We start from the raw sequence: 20,015 nt of genomic DNA, 5'->3' as shown, positions 1-20,015 counted from the left end.
CTCAGGTGTTTCACTGAGCACCTGGCAGCTGTGACAGAGAGCATGCCCACAGCACACCAGGGGGCTTTTGCAAGAGGCCTGGCACAGTGCACTGCGCAAGATCCAACCTTCTGCACTGGCTCCAGCAGAAAAACCACCCCAAGCTGATCAAGGACAGACCTTCCTAGCTTGAGCTCATGCTTTCCAGATCTCTTGCAGACCTCAGGACATGCCCAGGGCCAAGCTGCAGTATGCAGCACACTACACTCCACTGCTGTACCTGAGACAGACAGACAACTTACCTAAGCTGCACCGAGGCTGCACTTGCCTTGTGGAACCACATTGGATCTGGACAGTACAGAAGTAGCTCCAGTCCATAGGACCTGCTCAGCTCTGACTTTGCAATTAATCTCACTGCCCTAAAGAGATTTTTAGGCTGAATTTAGATGTGGTAAGAATAATTCAAATAACAGACACCCCAGTCAAGCACCAACATGGCAGAAGACAAAAGGTGTAAGCAGATCTAGTGAAACATGAGCTCCATGAACAGTGCTTGTAGAGGCATCAGCTCACTTGTGAGGAGCATGGAGTGAAGCATAAGGCTTTCAGGAGATTCAAGTTTTACTTATAGCTTAAAAGGTAATACAGTGTTCCTTATTCTCACCTCCATTGATCTGACTTAAATAAGACTCTACAGAGTGGTTTTCTTGAAGTGTCCCCTGCTTTGTGCTGATACTATGCCTGTGTTTGAAAGGAGAGAAAAAAGCCCATTAAAATTCTTTTAAGCAACTTGCCATTATTTGCTTCAAAAAATGAATAATCAAAACAGAAAGAGCAAAAAAGAGATTTTTGTCTCCAACGCGGGAAGTATTTTTCAGACCTAGGAATGCACAACAGAGCCTGGTCATGAGCCTACTGGCATCTGTGTCGTGATCTGAATGCACTCTTCAGATGTCTACTCTCCCACTGGACATGTTCCTGCTTTAAAAAAGGAACATAAAAAACCCCACAGGGCTGCTTTTCATCTACCTGAAACATGAGGTACAGACACAGAGGACTTTGTACTTGTTTTATACTATCTATGGATATCCATGCTGCAGCACTATCACAGGATCAATCACAGAAACATTCAGGTTGGAAAAGACCCTCAGGATCACCCAGAACTCTACTCTACAAGGTTCACCCCTAATCATATCCCCAAGCATCACATCCAAACCACCCTGAAACACATCCAGGGGTGGTGACTCCACCATCTCCCTGGGCAGCACATTCCAATTCCTGACCACTCTTGCTGGGAAAAAAAACCTTTCCTAATACCCAGTCTAAACCTACCCAGTGGCAGCTTGAGGCCATTCCTTCTTGTTTATTTTTATTTATTTATTTTTATTTATTTCAAGAAGGCTGGAAGAGACCTCAAGGATCATCGAGTCCAACCTGTCACCCAGCACCTCATGACTACCTAAACCATGCCACCAAGCGCCACGTCCAATCCCCTCTTGAACACCTTCAGGGATGGTGACTCCACCACCTCCCTGGGCAGCACATTCCAATGGCCAACCACTCTCTCTGTGAAGAACTTTCTCCTCACCTCCAGCCTAAACCTCCCCTGGCACAGCTTGAGACTGTGTCCTCTTGTTCTGGTGCTGGTTGCCTGGGAGAACAGACCAACCTAATCACCTGTGAGAAGAAACTAGCACCACCCTCTCCACAACCTTCTTTCAGGTAGCTGTAGAGAGCCATGAGGTCTCCCCTCAGCCTCCTCTTTTTCAGATATTCCTGTTCCTGTATCACAGTACATGACATGTCCCAGAGAACTCACCCAGGGCCACAGAAAGCCATCTGCTTTTCAGTTAGCAATGAGTTCATCTTACAGACACAAGGTAGAGAAAAGCTCACACTGTCACTCCAACAAGTTATGCTGCTGTTTGTTTAAGTAATAAAGGAATTTGTTCCAAACAGTTGGGGATTTTCCAGCAGTTGTTCTCCACATGTGGTTTGCTTCCTCGAATGTTGATTTTTTCTTAGTTAGGGATTTTTTTTCCTGCCTTTTATCCACCAGGCTAATTGCATTCTTACTCTCCCCTGTTTAGGAGAGCTGACATCCAGCTCAGTGCTCTGTGAAACAGGAAGCAATGCACTTCCTGTTCCAAGGAGGCAACAGAGTAAACTGACCTCAGATGAATTGCACAAATGGGAAATGGACAGGTCCAGCCCTGCAATTATCTCGAAGTTTTGCTATTGGGAGAGGGAAGATTTCATCAAATCCCTTTGTCCTATCCCCTTGCATCCTAAAACGTTCCATCACCCAAGAGATCAGCTCCTTCACCCAGCCACCACTAACCACGCGTGGCTCCTCACAGCCTCCTCACCCAATGAGCAGTGAAACTCTGCTTACTAAAGGGATCCTCACCCGAGCAACGAAACTCTGCTTACTAGAGGGATCCCAGGTTACCTTGCACTACTAGCATGTGCTCTACACAAAGCCACCTGCCAGATTCTCCCTTCCTTGCAGTTGCAGACACCTGCCCTAGGCAGTCTGTGTCACTTCCCCATGGTTATTCAACACATAGAATCACAGAATCAACCAGGTTGGAAAAGACCTTTGAGATCATCAAATCCAACCTATCACCCAACACCATCTAATCAACTAAACCATGGCACTAAGTGCCTCATCCAGTCCCTTTTTAAACATTTCCAGGGATGGTGACTCCACCATCTCCCCCAGTAGCCCATTCCAAGGACCAATCTCTCTTTCTGGGAAGAATTTCTTCCTCACATCCAGCCCAAACCTGGTGCAGCTTGAGACTGTGTCCTCTTGTTCTGTCACTGGTTGCTTGGGAGAAGAGACCAACCCCCACCTGGCTACAACCACCCTTCAGGTAGCTGTAGAGTGTTGTAGGGTCAGCCCCAGGCAACCAACAGACAGCTGCAGTAGCTGCACTGCCCCTAGCCTGCCTCACCTGCCCTTGGATCTGCCCTCAGTTATCCACAGAGAGCCATCCTGCCAATACCGCCAAAGCAGAATCCCCTAACAATTCCTGTTTATTATTCCGATCCCCACAGGGGCTGAGGTGTCTGAAGTAGCACATTTTCTGAAGGAAAGGAGCCATTCTCTGAGCCTCAGCTTCTAATTACTACTTAGAATTAGTTGTAAGAAAAGCAGCAATGACTTTTGAAAACACATAACGTATAAAGTGTCTAAGTGTCTGCACTGTGCCCAACCCTGAGTAGGCAAAGCATCAGAGCCGAAACACAAAACCCAAGTTCAAGTTCCAAATAAAACCTGTGCTCCAAACCCCAAACATTCATCCAAATTCCTGCAGGCCACAGCTGCTGAGTCAGGCAGCACTCTGCCCACTGGTTCCAACTCCAACAAACCTCTTGGCTTCTCTTCTAGCAAAGGATTGTGTTTGACTGTGTTTCTTCATTATGAAAATTGATATCTGAAAGAACAAGATGAATTTTACAGCAGAAAGGACAGCTAAGGCACACCTGCAAGCTGGCAGCTCAGGCTGCCAAACGATCACACATTTATCACCACTGGTAAAGAACATCCAACAGCTGCCAAGGAGAGCCACCAGGGTCTGGGAAGGAAGAACAGCCAGTCCAAGGATTTTAATGTTTAAAGCTGAGACATCCTTTTATAAGAGTCTGAGAACACTAAACCCTCAGCTTAGAGGTTCAGGTTTTTTTTCTCCTTTACATAAGGCCTTTGGAAACAAAACATTTAACCTTTGCTGTGCTCAGTAACTGGGCACCTCTGGAGCTGACTAACTCTGCTCTCAAGTGTGTTCAAGTTAACAGAATTGCAGTAACATCAACTTTGTAACAAGGTCTGATCTAGCTCCAGAGGATTTGGGCTGGACTAGGTGCTGCTTGGTCAAGAGCATAATGGAGTGAGAAAGAAAACTTTTGTCAAGAGATTGTAAAATGGCACAAGCTTGGGTAATGCTTTATTTGGGCTATGCAAAAATAAGTCAACAGAACTTAGAAATAATGTGAAAATCTGCTCTGTAAGAGATCTTTGATACTTCCTCCTCATGATGAGAAAGGCCATGAGGATGATTAGAGGCCAGGAGCAGAGAAGGCTCTGAGGAGACCTTATTGTGGCCTTCCAGGATCCAAAGAGGGCTACAAGAAAGCTGGGGAGGACTTTTTAGGGTGTCAGGGAGTGATAGGACTGGAGAGAATGGAACAAAACTAGAAATGGGTAGATTCGGATTGGATGTTAGGAAGAAATTCTTTCCCATGAGGGTGGTGAGACACTGGAACAGGTTGCCCAGGGAGGTGGTGGAAGCCTCATCCCTGGAGGTTTTTAAGGCCAGGCTGGATGTGACTGTGAGCAATTTGATGTAGTGTGAGGTGTCCCTGCCCATGGCAGGGGGGTTGGAACTGGATGATCCTTGAGGTCCCTTCCAACCCTGACAATTCTATGACTCTATGAACAGGGCAAATGATTCCCCCCCTGTCTGGGCTATTTTATTTTTCCTTCCAAGGTATCACCACTCAGGAAGCAGAGTGGGGTAGGTAGGTTTTTGGTCTAATGCAGTACAGCCCTTCTATTAACCATTCACACTGATGAGCAGAATCACTGGGTTACATTTAGCTCAGCTTCTTGATGAATTTAGTTAAACTAGGAATCAGGGAAGTGAAAGTTTATGCAGCAGTTCCTCAGCCACAGCCCATGTGTGAATCTGAAGTGTGTACACTGGACTAAGGGGTAGTTCATGGAGTACCTGCTGACAAAAGTGGCTGGGGGCAGGTGGTCCTTCATGAGAACCTGCAAAAAATAGTCCACTCAGCACAGGGACATAAAATCCATATGATTACCAGTCTGAGCCACAGACACACAGAAGAACAGGAAAAGTATATTTAATTTTCTATTAAACTTCCAACCAGAATACATTTTCCCCAAACAGAAATTAAGAGCTTTTTACATTACTGATAAGAATTTCATCAGATCAACACCAGATTTTCTCAGGAGAAAGCAGGTAAAATGTTGGTCCTACTCCCTCACTGTTCTTCTGGTGAACCTAATCTTATTTTTTTCCAAGGTGAAGTATCATCAAATCTTATGATTCTCAAAGCAACCTTCTAGTTCCTACTTCTGGGTATTCTATTTTTTAGTTCCAAAGTAGCAATAAGAAAAGGTATTTTATAGCAAATTCCTAAAGGCCATTCTTGAAAACCTGTTGTTAAAGATCCCCTTTGTAAGATCATTTTAGAATAAGCAGCAGCATTATTTGTTAGAATGCAAGTCTGAAAGTTGCTATTACTGCTTTTTAAAAAGGAAATTTAATTGATGTCCAACTATAACCTTCTTCATCTCTTCTTGGCTAGCCTCATTCAACTCTGCTTTATCCAATGGCACATATTGATTAAACCAGAAACTACCACAAACAGCCAGCACCCTCTATTTGTTAAGAGTTAGCGCCTCAAGCTTAGCCTAAACATCCTTGCCACAGAGAAACTGATGGAGTTTAAAAGAATTAAGGTCTCTAACCACATGATTTAGGTGAGAGAGGTACAATCAAATCCAGCCTGCACCACACTATTGATAATGTCTAGTTTCATTCTACTTTTGTCAAGAATACGAAGTGCTAACTGTTGCCTCTACTGAGCTCAAAGTTTAGCTTTGCCTGCCTGAAGCTGTAGGTTCTGAAGTTTCATTGCCATGCCCATGTTTCCAGAAATCTTCAGTTTGCCTTGAAAGAATGCCTAAAAAGAAAGAAAGATGATGTGAAATGCAGTGCAACACAATGTACTACCCCAAATGCACCCTTCCAGGTGCCCCCTATTCTCTGCAAACCCAGCACTACTACATCCCCTTCTGGGTCACTTCCAGGCTGCCTGAGCTAGCAGGGAGCCATGCAGCAGAGCAGACACAGCCTGTCTTGGATTAACCTTATTTGGGCCAATTCTTTCAGAGAAAGCTAAGAACTGTTAGTTTGCAGACAGGCCACGGCAGTTTCTGAGGAGGGGATTTATTTATAGAATCATGGAATGGTCTGGGCTGGAAGGGACCTCTGAAGGTCATCCAAGTCTGAGCTCCCTGCAGTCAGCAGGGACATCCCCAACTAGATCAGGCTGCCCAGGGCCTCCTCAAGCCTCACCTTGAGTATCTCCAGGGAAGATACCACCACCAGGGAAGATCCTCAACCACCTCCCTGGGAAACCTCTTCCAGTGTTCCACCACCCTCATAGTAAAGAACTTGTTCCTGGCATCCAATATAAATCTGCTCTTCTCTAGTTTGAAGCCATTGCCCCTCCTCCTGTCACTGCAGCCCTTTGCAAACAGTCTCTCTGCAGCCTTCTTGTAGCCCCCTTCAGGTACTGGCAGGCTGCTCTTAGGTGTCCCTGGAGCCTCCTCTTCTCCAGGCTGAACACCCCCAGCTCCCTCAGCCTGTCCTCGTAGCAGAGCTGCTCCAACCCCCTGATCATTTTTGTGGCCCTCCTCTGGATGCTCCCCATCAGGTCCATGTCCTTCCTATACTGAGGGCTCCAGCCCTGCACACAGTACTGCAGGTGAGGTCTCATCAGAGCAGAGCAAAGTGGCAGAATCACCTCTCTGGATCTGCTGACAATGCATCTTTGGATGCAGCCCAGGCTGTGATTTGCCTTCTGTGCTGCAAGCTCACACTGCCTGCTCATGTTCAGCTTCTCATCCACCAGCACCCTCAAGTCCTTTCCTCAGGGCTGCTTTCTATCACCTCCTCCCCCAGTCTGTATTGATAGTGAGGATTGTTCTGGCCCAGGTGCAGGACCCTGCACTTGCTCTTGTTGAACGTCATGAGGTTGACCTGGGCCCAGCTCTCCCGCTTGTCCAGGTCCCTCTGGATTACTTCAACTTAAACACTCTCAAAACAAACAAGTTACTCCTCCTATCATCTCCTCTTTGCTATACTTACAGTCTGAGGGTTCATTTTGCCAGTCATCAGAGCCAACAGATCGGCATCAGCCATAGTGATTGTGCAATCTGCTTTCTTATCTGTAAGACAGAGTAGACTGCGAGGGTTCAGAGATCAAACAGTAACAGAATCTCCATAGCTCCATAGGAATCTGCAGGTACTACAGGTTAGCAAAATGGTACCTGAAGTACTTACAAATAAGAGCCATTCTAAAAGTATCAGCAAGGGGTCACCTCATAACCCACAGGCATCTGTGCCAACTTGCAGCACAGCCCATCCCAGCACTGAAGGTAGAGGGACCTGTCTGCAAGGTGCTATGCATGCCCAGTCCTTCAAAAGAAATAATCTCCTGCAATCAGACAGAAGGCAAACTGATGATCATCTGAAATTCTTATCAGCATTAAGAGAACTCAGAATAAATAATAAACGTGCTTTCCCTGTGACACTTGGAAGAATTCATCACTGAAATTCCAGGCATTTCCTGCCCTCTTTCAATGGGAACAACAGGTGCACTCTAAAAGCACTTGTTTGACTTCAGTCAAACCCAGAAATAAGCTGAAATCTTATTTTCATAAGCACTGATATAAGCATTAGTGTCTGTACCAAAGGGCTAAACCCTGCACACATCCTCTCCTATACTCCTTTTAAACTTCACTCTTTGACAGATATTGTGCATCCAACAGAAAGTGGTGCTTTGCTTTTTTTTGGTGAGAACTTAGATCAATGAATTCCAAATCAAATCTCCTGTCATGTTTTCAATTAAAACTCTGTGCTGCATGCTGATGGACAGCTGAGATTCTGACGACAGACTGCTGGCTTACTGTTTACATTACACAGGATGCATGACTTCACAGAACAGCTTTGAATGCTTCTTAATGAAAGTGTTAATTATACGAAATGCTCAAAATTAGTTTAATATCCACTGTAGTTGCCACTGAAATATATATGTCAGGAAACAGTGGAAGAGTAACTGTGGTTTTGAGAGTAAATTAACTTCCTTCCTACATAGTGTATGGAATGCATCCTTCAGAGAGGCTCATCTACTCATATAACCTTAGACTAGATCCAAGACAACATTTTCCTGGCAAGGGTACAAACCCTTTACTCCAGAAGTTTTACAGGGTTCCCCCCCACCCGGCCAGGCTGTGTTAAAATGGAAGTTATTTTAGCTGTTACAGTATTGGAGTCAAGCACACTGTATTGCTCAACAAGCTGCAGAGAAGTAACCTGACAAGACAGACCAGCTTATCACCTACCAGTGTCTCCAGCAAAACAACTCATGAAAGGGCCATCAGTTACATTTCTGGCCCAAATGGTAAGAGGTGAAAACAAAACCTCTGAGGTCTGATTTTTTCCCTCCCCCCACCCCCAGTTCTGATTCCTGTAATAGTCATACCACAGATCACTCTGGAGCTCCCTAATAAAATATGCAATTGTCTGGCCAGAATTCATTGCAGAAGAAGTTTCATTCTTTGTCGGAAACAGGGACTAAAAGCATCAGTAACAAGTTTAAAATGTGGGTAGCTCTACACCATTTAGGCTCAAAGACACTGTAGCTAAAACAGAATATGAATGTATAGTCTTTTCCTTACTTATACGTGTTTTCTGCAATGACGCAAGAAAGCGGCACTGACCTGAATTAACTGCCACAGAACCTTTACCGTTTTTCACATCTACTACCCAAGTTGCTTCTTTCCCACCAGGACCATCTTTTATTTTGAAGGCAAAGATTCCACCGATTTTCTTGACATACTGCTCTCCTTCCTGTAATGACCATGGAAGATGCAAATTATTCATTTACTTCAAAATAACTTAAAGAAACCCAACCCAACAAAAACATTCTGACTAACTGCATTTAAATCCACCAACCAAGAGAAAGGACCACTGTGCCAACAGCCTGGTCTTGACATAAGTCTGACAAAGAGCAATCACACTGACAAATGAAGAAACAAACACAAACTTCAGAGTTTCTCGTCTTAACTAGCAAACTCCTCAGATAAAAGCTGCACTTTGCCTTGACTGAAGTACCCCTCTGCAGGTAGGAATGGTCTGACAAAAGTCATTTCCCATAATAGCACAGCATAGAAAGCTTCCTGAGAGACATTCAAAGCTCTAACACTTTTTTCCACATGCAGTATAGAGGGACTGTTTGATACCACTTTATTCCCACCAGGTTTCACACATATTCTGTCACAAGTTAAAAACTCACAGGTAAAAGTAGAAGTCAAATACCTCTTGAAGCCTCTTTTCAATCTCTTGGAAGACCAAGTGGGACTTGAATCCATCAAGAGCTGCGCTGAGAGGCATAGCCGTGATCCGGCGGGCGCTGAAAGGAAAGAGTCCTTCGTTAATACAACCTGCACCACATCTGCAGCACCTTCAGGGCACTGCCAGCAGGGCTAACCCCAGCAGGGACAGCCACACTCAAACATTGCAGCAGTACAGAGCAGTTAGATGATATCCAAGGGAAGCTTACTCTCTGATGGGCATGACAGCCTGACCCAAGTGCCTAGATGTGTCCACGTGTGTGGACGGAGCACCCATTTTATAACGAAAATCAATCATTAATCTCCTTTAAGATAAATCAGCAAACACTGCTGCCACACCTTGTGTGCAGAGAGCAGCACAGGCACCACCTCAGTGTAATACTTTGATTTTTTTGATAAAACATATCCCCCTTTTTGACTCTCAATTCATGTGGTTCTCTTCACTTCTGTCACTAGAGGTACTAAACATTGCTCCTGAGTCTCTGAAACAGTCACCCTGCATGGATTGATAGTAGCAAGAAGCCTAACTTCCTTTCTGCAGAGCTACCCAGAGCCAAAGCAAGAATAAAGATGTCCAAAAAAATGGCAAATGAGGCAGCAGGAAAACCAAGTTTACAATCACCACTATCTCTTGGCAGTGGAGTTCAAAACCATGGTCAGGTTTGACAAAGTGACAGAACCACCAAAGAGACATTGCTGGAACTTATTTGTGTGGTGCTAACACTGCCCTGTGGATGTGCACTACATTGGCAATAGAAGGCTTTGTCTCACCTGAAGAGGATATCAATTTTGCTAACAAAGCAAAGCTGCACTAACAGGATATAAAAGTGTGAAGTGCTGAAATAAAGCAGAACCATTGAACAGACTAAGTCAGGATGGGTCAAGTCTTGCTGCCATTCACCATGATGCACGTTCTTGGCAAAGGCTACTAATTACAGATTATAGCTGAACCCAGTGATTAAGTCTGCGTGCACCGCTGTGGAAAAAAATGAAGTATCTTCATACACTTGAAATGCAATCACCTTTCCCTTAATTACTCAATACACATCATCATTCAGTTACACAAGCAGTGTCTAAACAGATCAGCCACGCTGGCTTGTTCCAAAGTCTGATATGTATTACTGCAATTCCTTGGGTCAGAGATCTCACACACACAGCCTGTGGCACAACTAAAAGGTTTTATGCTTCTCTCATGCAAGATGAAACCAGTACTGCTAAGATTTCTGTCTTGAGTTGCACCTAAGAAAGAATATTTAAAACTCTCAATGCTGACAAAGGTGAAATGAGCTCTAGTGAACTAGATTTACTCGAGAGAAATATCATCTACCCATGCAAAGCTGATCCTGACAGGATGCTCTGCTTCTAGCACGACCTCAGGGTTAACAGTGTACAAATAGCAACAGATTCCCCTTTCCACAATATTACAGTATGTGTAAAGACAAAGCTCAAAGCCATTGACAATGCCCCTGTAAGTCTGCTCCCCCTCTAATTTAACTGTGTCCTGAGACTCCCTGCCAGGTCTTGAGAGCACACATTAAGAGACTTCTTGAGGAGATATGATTTTTCCTGTATCACACCTCTTTTCTCACATGGTCTAACCTCTTCACAGGTTACTGAGTGACATGACTATCACTCTTCACACTGTCCTACCAAAAGGTACTGCTGCAGCCCCTCAAAGTTCAATTGCTTCTCTCATCATTTCTTCCACAGATACACTGTCACCTCCCAGGAACTGTGCAGGTCTTGCTGAAACAGACATTAGAAAGATGAGCTGGGATGGGACTGTTTCTTTCTGGAAGTCCAGTACAGGATAAATTTTACTGTTCATGGGTTTTTAGAGCAAATGGAAAAGTACTGGCATTGAGCTTTAAAACCCAAACCAGAATACTCACAAAGAGGAGCTTGATCTTTTTAAGCAAAGCTGAAAGTGCAAAGGAAACTGCACATTTAAAAAAGCCTCTCCTGTAATTCTGCTGTATTTACAAATTTTAAATATTTCCTCCCAGTTCCTGTCCATCCAAGGATGCCACAGAACTACAACAGATTACAACACAGCTTCACTGCAGCGTTCTCCTCTCCCTCCAAAATATGCTACAACTGCAAGTGCAAATTCTTTAGCTAAGACTGGGCAAGTAACATGCCTGACTTCTAAAGAGTGTTCAGAGCACCACATGGAACACACTCAGCTGAAAGCAACTCTTCAGGAAACCAAACTAGTAACAGTTTTAGCAGTGAAAGCAGTGGGCATCTCCATTCCCTTTGATCTCTTGCTTTCTTTGCCAAGTCTCTAGTTTCAATTAATTCATTTTAGTGTGGCCTGTTTTGTTTTTGGAAGGGTTGGGGCATGTTTGTTGGCTTTTTTTCTCTCCAAATACTACACTTCTTCTTCCAGGAAGTCACATGAGTCATTTTAATGTGCCAGTCAGCTTTTTTCCATAACGTGTTCCTGGTAAATACACTGGGAGTTAAAAGACACGAAGTTATAATACACCTGTAGATACACAACAGTTCCAACTGCTGAGCAAGTTTTAGCTTACAGAGCAATTTCTCCCTTGCACAGAGGCAAGGAATAATTCTTAAAAAAAAAAAAACCAAAGCAACTTTGAAACACGAAGATAAGGGAGCAGAGTCAGCACATGAGCTCAGTATGCACGACCACTGAACCCACAGTGGAGGTTTCCAGGGCCACTACAACCAAGGCCTGTACGCCAACGCTAAATGCACATTTCCACTCAACAGCGCATTTTCGTGCTCTACAGAGACACGGTTTGAAGGGTGACTCCTAAAGGTGACTCTTTTAGCTCCTTCAGTACACACGGCGCGACCCTTCGCAGGAGGGCATCTGGGCGCAGAGGGCTGCCCCTCAGCTGCCTCCCCCGTCTCCTCCCGGGGCTTTACGCTGTGGACCGGGCCCGTCCAGTCTCGCCTGAGCGCGGCGGCAGGCAGCAGCGCCGCAGGCTGTCTCACCTGGTCGCTCCGGGGAATCCCATGCCGTACAGGGTCACCACCACCGCTCCGCCGAGGCCCAAGTTGTGTTGCAGTGCGACCTTTGCCCCGGGGACCTGCCTCCTCCCGGCCAGGCCGCGCAGCTGCCAGCAGAGCTCGGCGCACTGCGCCAGGCCTGAAAAATCGAGCAAAGAGCGCAGCAGGTTAGAGGAAGACACAGGCGGCAGGTACATTCCACAAACCGTCCTCCCTGACAGGACAGCGGTGAATACAAGCTAAAGGAGCTAGGCCAGTTCATTCAGGGCTGCTCGGATACCTAGACGTGTCTTCCTAGGAGGCCTAAAATGGAGGCGAATCCTTTTTCAGCACAGCCCTCATTTCACAGAATGTTAGGGCTGGAAGGGACCTCCAGAGATCATCCAGTCCAACCCTCCTGTCAGAGCAGGATCACCTAGAGCAGGTCACACAGGAACTCATCCAGGCGGGTATTGAATATCTCCACAGAGGGAGACTCCACAGACCAACCCTGGGCAGCCTGTTCCAGTGTTCTGCCACCCTCACAGGGGAAAAAAAATTTCCTCCTGTTTCCGTGGAACTTCCTATGCCTCAGCTTCCACCACTGCCCCTTGTGCTGGCATTGGGCATCACCCAGCAGAGCCTGGCTCCAGCCTCTGGGCACTCACCCTGCACACCTTTATAAACATTAATGAGGTCATCTCTTAGCCTCCTCTTCTCCAAGCTGAAGAGCCACAGCTCCCTCAGTTTCCCCTCATTCAGGCTCACCCTCAGTCTCCCCTGACTACTCATCAGCTGGTTCAGCAATTATGATCCAGTTCCACCACACACTGTGGTAGTTTTAGACTATGCCTTTAAAATTTTTTACAGGTCTTGAGCAAAAACACACACACACACACACTTATTCTTCCCCCCCCCAATCACCCACAGAACTCCATCCTATTCTCACCCTCTCCCCTCCCCTAGACAACAGTGTAGGCCTTTGGGCAAGGAGGGCAAGAATGTACACTTTATGCACCCAGTCTCACACATTGCCAAGTGAACCATGGTGAAGTTCTAGAATTCCAGTCACAGAGGAGAATTAACAGGTTTAATTTAAATTCTCTCAGGCTCAAGGAGAATGTGTGTGATGGTACAACCTGCCCTGGAATGGTTTGGAAATTTAAGATGACTCACATGACATCTGACTGGCATACAGTCAACCTCAAGACTGTTTTAACAGTGAAATTAAGCTGAGTAGCCTGTAGATGTATCATTAATAACTCTTCCCCCATCCCATGCTATGAATACCAGCAACTGCCCTTACATTTATCACTGTGTAACTGCCAAAAGTTTTACACAAAACTAGCAATGCAATACTCCAATCTTATAGAATCATAGAATCAGTCAGGGTTGGAAGGGACCACAAGGATCATCCAGTTCCAACCCCCCTGCCATAGGCAGGGACACCTCACACTACATCAGGCTGGCCAGAGCCTCATCCAGCCTGGCCTTAAACACCTCCAGGGATGGGGCCCCAACCACCTCCCTGGGCAACCTTTTCCAGTGTCTCACCACTCTCATGGGGAAGTACTTCTTCCTCACGTCCAGTTTGAATCTCCCCACTTCCATCTTTGCTCCATCCCCCCCTGACACCCTAAAAAGTCCCTCCCCAGCTTTCTTGTGGCCCCCTTCAGATACTGGAAGGCCACAATAAGGTCACTTCAGAGCCTTCTCCTCTCCAGACTGAACAACCCCAACTCTCAGTCTCTCCTCACAGGAGAGGTGCTCCCGCCCTCTGATCAATCTTCATGGCCCTTTTCTGGACACATTCCAGCATGTCCATATCCCTCTTGTAATAGGGGCTCCAGAACTGAACACAATACTCCAGGTGGAGTTTCACCAGAGCAGAGGGGGAGAATCACCTCCCTCGCCCTGCTGGCCACACTTCTCTTGCTGCAGCCCAGGCTCTGCTTGGCTTTCTCAGCTGCAAGTGCTCACTTCTGGCTCATGTTGAGTTTCTCATCCACCAGCACCCCCGAGTCCCTCTCCTCAGGGCTGCTCTCCAGCCAGTCCCTGCCCAGCCTGTATTTGTGCTTGGGATTGCCCTGACCCAGCTGCAGGACCTTGCACTTGGTCTTGTTGAACCTCATGAGGTTGGCTTGTGCCCACCTCTCCAGCCTGTCAAGGTCTCTCTGGATGGATCCCTTCCCTCCAGTGTGTCAGCTGCACCACACAGCTTGGTGTTGTCAGCAAACTTGCTGAGGGTGCCTCAATGCCTCTGTCCATGTCACCAACAAAGATGTTAAACAAGACTGATCCCAGCACTGATCCCTGAGGGACTCCACTGGGACATGGAGCCACTGACAGCCACCCTTTGGGTGTGGCCATCAAGCCAGTTCTTTATCCACTGAATGGTCCATCCATCAAACCCATGTGTCACCAGTTTGGAGACCAGGATGTGGCGTGGGACAGTATCAAAGGCTCTGCTCAGGTCCAGCTAAATGACATCAGTTGCTCTCCCCTCATTGATCAATCTTGTTACAGATACCCAAGGTCCGCAAAGTTTTTCTTCCCAAGTTTCCTAACACTTTCCCCTCCCACACTAACTACAGATTATCTAGCTGCTACAGCTGCTAATTTATGGTTTCTTGCTTTACAAAGTTTCTTCTTCTCCAGTTTTCTGACAGCTTCTCATTTCCAAAGGAGGAAGGTGAATTATCTTCACAAACCCAAACACATTTTATCCAAGAGTCACCTCATTTGGAAGCAAGTGGAGCAGTTTAAAGAAAACAACAAAGAAGGGCAAGTCTGTGTTGCTGAGAAACAGTGACTAACAGCTTCTGCTGTAAACACCAGATAAATATTTTGACATCCAAAGCTTTACACAAATACCTTTTACTGCAGTTAACCAGGGCACAGGCTATTCAGATGCAGCAAAGAACCCCAAGATATTAAAAGGAAGACAACATTTGAAAATACTTATTCAGGCTTTCAGAAGAAGTTGTGCTATTGAGCAATTATTTAGAAAACAAGTCAAGCTGTTTGGCAGGTTGCCTTTAAAACAACAGGAAAACAAACACCATAAAATTAAGCAAGTGCTAATGATGCAATTTACACTCCAAATCTTTTGGTTTGAGCAATCCTATCTGGCCAACCTGCCCTAATGCTTGCCTTAGTTGTAAATGAGGATCAGCTGCAGGCTGCCTTCCAGTCCTAACAAAGCCCTCAAGTTTCACACAAGGTAAACACAAATAGGAAGGACCTGCCTGCTGCAGAGCTGTCTCTCACACCTAGCCGGCATGACTAAAGCATAGAATCACAGAACAGTCCAGGCCAGAAGGGACCTCCAAAGGTCATCCAGTCCAACCTCCCTGCAATCAGCAGGGACATCCCCAACTAGATCAGGTTGCCCAGGGCCCCGTTGAGCCTCACCTTGAATATCTCCAGGGAAGAAGCCTCAACCACCTCCCTGGGCAACCTCTTCCAGTGTTCCACCACCCTCATTGTAAAGAACTTGTTCCTGGCATCCAATCTAAATCTGCTCTTCTCTAGTTTGAAGCCATTGCCCCTCCTCCTGTCACTGCAGGCCTTTGCAAACAGTCTCTCTGCAGCCTTCCTTTAGCCTTCTTCAGGTACTGGCAGGCTGCTCTTAGGTCTCCCCAGAGCCTCCTCTTCTCCAGGCTCAACACCCCCAGCTCCCTCAGCCTGTCCTCATAGCAGAGGTGCTCCAACCCCCTGATCATTTTTGTGGCCCTCCTCTGGACCCTAACCATCAGGAGCACATCCTTCCTATATTCCTGTAAATGAAAGGGTTTTGCATACCTGTGGCACCAAGTGGATGTCCCTTGGAAATCAAGCCCCCACTAGGATTGATGACCCACTTCCCTCCATAAGTGTTGTCTCCTCTGTCAATCAGGTCACACGCTCTCCCTGTAAAACAGCATTTACAGAAGTCTGCCTTTTTGCTCTCCAGGCACTTTTCAATTCTACTGTCACTTACCAAAGATGTCAGCCAAAAACTAGGAAACACCACACTGCAGATGTTTTTATCCAGAGCAGTTTGCAATTAGCCAAGATACAGTAATGAGACTTGCAGAACACAGAGAAGAAGTAAAAGAGCTAGTGTTGGATACAAAAGCTTCAAGTCTGCTGTTGTGCTGCTTTGGTGATATACAGGGTTATGATCTAATCAACATAACACTGTTTATTGTTTCAGGAATGAAACTGCAGTGACCGCTGTGTTTTGGGTAAGAGGGGTTCAGTTATAATTTGTGACCCCCTAGGACATGGAGCTTGTTCTAAAAGTTGAACACACAGGCCCTTGCCATAAAGAAGGTCAACAGTAGCCTGGGCTGCATTAAGACATTAAGATAGTAAATAAACCCACTCAGCTGATCAATGCTTGGCATTGCTTAGCTTTCCAGACTGGGGGTACTGGTTGACAGCTGGCTGAACATGAGCCAGCAGTGTGCTCAGGTGGTGAAGAAGGCCAATAGCACCCTGGCCTGCATCAGAAATAGCGTGGCCAGCAGGAGCAGGGAACTCCTTCTGCCCTTATACTCAGCACTGGTTAGGCCACACTGAGTTCTGTGTCCAGTTCTGGGCCCCTCAGTTTAAGAAGGTCACTGAGATACTTGAAAATGTCCAGAGAAGGGCAACAAGGCTGGGGAGAGATCTGGAGCACAGCCCTATGAGGAGAGGCTGAGAGAGCTGGGGGTGTTTAGCCTGGAGAAGAGGAGGCTCAGGGGAGACCTCATTGCTGTCTACAACTGCCTGAAGGGAGGTTGTAGCCAGGGGGGAGTTGGTCTCTTCTCCCAGGCAACCAGCAACAGAACAAGAGGACACAGTCTCAAGCTGTGCCAGGGGAAGTTTAGGCTTGAGGTGAGGAGAAAGTTCTTCCCAGAAAGAGAGATTGGCCAGCAGAATGTGCTGCCCAGGGAGCTGGTGGAGTCACCATCCCTGGAGGTGTTCAAGAAAAGATTGGATGTGGCATTGAATAGAGAACACCAGGTTGGTCTTGCAAATTTACATCCACAACATGGCTTATGCCATCTCAGTAATCTCTCTGGTCCAATTAGTACCATTCCATGATTCATCCAAGTTTCATTAAGGTCAGACTGACTGCAGGGTGCTGAGAACTGCACTATTCAATTATCATACACAAGACATTCATCAAATAATATTATATTATATTATTATTATTGACATTCGTCAATTCTTCTGTATCTTCAGTTAAGGGAATGAAGCTAAAATATTGAAATTCTGTCAAACATTTACCATTTTTTACTGCAGATACCAACAAAACATAGTAAAGAATAAAAAGCAAGCATTCAAAGGCAAATGTTGGAGGATCTATAAACACATGAAAAGCCTTCCTGAAGATCTATGGACTCCTGTTTGAAGGAAAAAGCTTAGACTTGATCCAATGCACCATCTAGTGATAGAGTAGGATATCTTAGAATCATAGAATTGTCAGGGTTGGAAGGGACCTCAAGGATCATCCAGTTCCAACCCCCCTGCCATGGGCCCAGACACCTCACATTAGAGCAGAGCCACATCCATCCTGGCTTTAAAAACCTCCAGGGATAAGGCTTCTACCACCTCCCTGTTCCAGTGTCTCACCACCCTCATGGGGAAGAACTTCTTCCTAACATCCAATCTGAATCTACACATTTCTAGTTTTGCTCCATCCCCCCCAGTCCTATCACTACCTGACACCCTAAAAGTCCCTCCCCAGCTTTCTTGTAGCCCCCTTCAGACACTGGAGGGCCACAATAAGGTCTCCTCAGAGCCTTCTCTTCTCCAGACTGAACAGCCCCAACTCTCTCAATCTGTCTTCAGAGAAGTGTTCCAGCCCTCTGATCATCCTCTCTGATCATCTTCTCAACATTTGTTTAAAACAAATTAAGATAAAGATCACATCAAATGATTATTAATACAAAACAATAATTCACCTAGAGGCTAAATAGATCATACACTAAAGTAGAAGCTCAATGCATTATTTATTTAAAATCACACAAAAACCCCGTCAGGAGAAAGTTTAGTGGTTTGACTTACAGAGAACTAAACTCCACTGCCATTAAACTTGTAAATCCACTCACTTCAATGAAACTAATCTGGACAGTTGTGCATTGTTATGCAATTGACTTTAGAGGCATGGTCACAGCTTGCCAACAATTCTGTATTTTCAAAGGCAAAGATGTTTCAGTAGTCTTTGATACAAGTTAAAAAAAAAAAAAAAACTAAGTGCCTTCTATAGGCAATTCTTGTCACCTACCTTGGGGTAGGTAAGCATATAGCCCTGAAAAACAGACACAGTACTGGGAAAGACCACAAGAGTCCTTCATTTGCTTGCTCTGCTTGCTTAAATGAGCCTTCATGACACAAGTTAGTTGTGTGACTTCAGGTAGCCCTCCAACACTTCAGTTTGCTTTGTGTGCTTGTTCAGCAAGCATAGCAACACACTCATGTGTCAAACCAATGCCAGAATTTGCAGGCCCTTCTTCTGTTACTCAAGTGGTAACTTGCTTTTTCCCCTCTTAGGAGGTTAGCTACAATGACTTTCAAATATAGAATTCATAGAACACCAGGTTGGAAATGACCTCAAGGATCATCTAAGATAGATCTTTGCAGCAGAAAACTCAAAGTTCTAACTGCATGAGCTTTCCATTTTAATAAACCAAAGAGCTGCATGGATGCTGCTACCTTCTGGACAGAGTCCCAGGGCTTCATAGGTAATGAACTCATTCACTGAGAAACAGTCATGAAGTTCAATCACATCGACATCTGCAGGCTTCAGGCCTGCTTTTTCAAAACATTTTTCTGCAGCTTTTTTAGTCATGTCATAGCCAACCTGCAAGACAAAGAAACTGTGCATTAAATATCATCAAAGAAACAGAGCTAGCAATTTCAGTTCTGCACTTTCAATTGTGCTTCTGTACATCCTGGAAGTGACAGTAACCAGCAGCAGGTGGTGGCATTCTAATTGGTTTTTCAGTATTACCTATCACAGTTTAATATTCACACAGTATGAATTGTATAGAAAGAACCTAATGCATTTGCAATCTCCTTGTTGGCAAAAGGAAGTTTTCCTAGGGAACATCCTCTGTTTTCTCACATTTGCTCACATGTCAAATTGCTCTTTTGCATGACTCAGATCAACAGCCCTGAAACAAATCCTCAGCCTGTGGTGTTCCCTTTTTGCTATCAGCCATCCGACCAGAGCTGTAGTGGAAAACCAAACAGAACTTGACTGCAGCAGACACAGCTACATCATTCCGAGAGCTTGACTTACACCTAATTATTTAAATCAATTTGCAGTGGGATCCAAAGTTTGCAGTTTAGATCTTTCCCATCATTCTAATTAAGCATGTAATTGTGACCATACCAAATAGGTTGTTTCAGCTTCAGTGTTACACAAATAGAAGTAAAATTGGTTTAAGCTTCATTAGTCTTACAAGCAGAAAAATTAAAGGAAAGCTTTTTGTTGCTGTTAAAGCTGTTTAATAAATAAATAAATAAATGCAGCCTTTAAGTAACTTCTTAAAACCTACGGGTTTGGTAGCCTGTTTATAAAGTTCTGTTACTCCACAACCATACTCTTTGCTTCCTGCACCTGCCCAAATGAAGACACTTTTACATTCACCACAAAGCACACTTTGTTTGCTTACTGACACAGAAACGCCTACAGCATCATTAGGACTTGCAGGTATTAAAAGAAGCAAACCCCAAGGGGTGGCAGGGAAGACAGAATTGTGAACCTACCATCTTCAGACAACTGTTCTCTTCAAATGTGCTTGGGTAATCAGTAGCCATCACCTGGGCTAGAATTTCCACAGCTTTTGGTTGCAGTCCATACCGTTTCACAAACTCCTCGTTAGCCAGAATTGCAGCTGCAGCACCATTGGATGTGGGACTG

At 45.3% G+C, this 20,015-nt stretch overlaps 1 protein-coding gene across 1 annotated transcript in view; it reads right to left on the bottom strand.

Annotated features, from left to right (window-relative positions):
* Positions 1 to 4,851: 4,851 nt before the first annotated feature.
* SCP2 (sterol carrier protein 2) overlaps positions 4,852 to 20,015 on the bottom strand; it is a 28,573-nt gene continuing 13,409 nt past the window's right edge. Inside the window, exons 9-16 of the mRNA XM_054384620.1 lie at positions 19,862 to 20,012; positions 18,803 to 18,950; positions 15,920 to 16,027; positions 12,122 to 12,275; positions 9,120 to 9,213; positions 8,522 to 8,651; positions 6,888 to 6,967; positions 4,852 to 5,697 (exon numbers count right to left, since the gene is read on the bottom strand). Of these exons, the coding sequence (XP_054240595.1) occupies positions 5,602 to 5,697; positions 6,888 to 6,967; positions 8,522 to 8,651; positions 9,120 to 9,213; positions 12,122 to 12,275; positions 15,920 to 16,027; positions 18,803 to 18,950; positions 19,862 to 20,012 (961 nt within the window). The 3' untranslated portion in view covers positions 4,852 to 5,601. The remainder of the gene's footprint in view (positions 5,698 to 6,887; positions 6,968 to 8,521; positions 8,652 to 9,119; positions 9,214 to 12,121; positions 12,276 to 15,919; positions 16,028 to 18,802; positions 18,951 to 19,861; positions 20,013 to 20,015) is intronic.

This window comes from Indicator indicator, chromosome 10, assembly GCF_027791375.1.
Source record: "Indicator indicator isolate 239-I01 chromosome 10, UM_Iind_1.1, whole genome shotgun sequence".
NCBI lineage: Eukaryota > Metazoa > Chordata > Aves > Piciformes > Indicatoridae > Indicator > Indicator indicator.
This window is presented reverse-complemented; position numbering and strand designations above follow the sequence as displayed.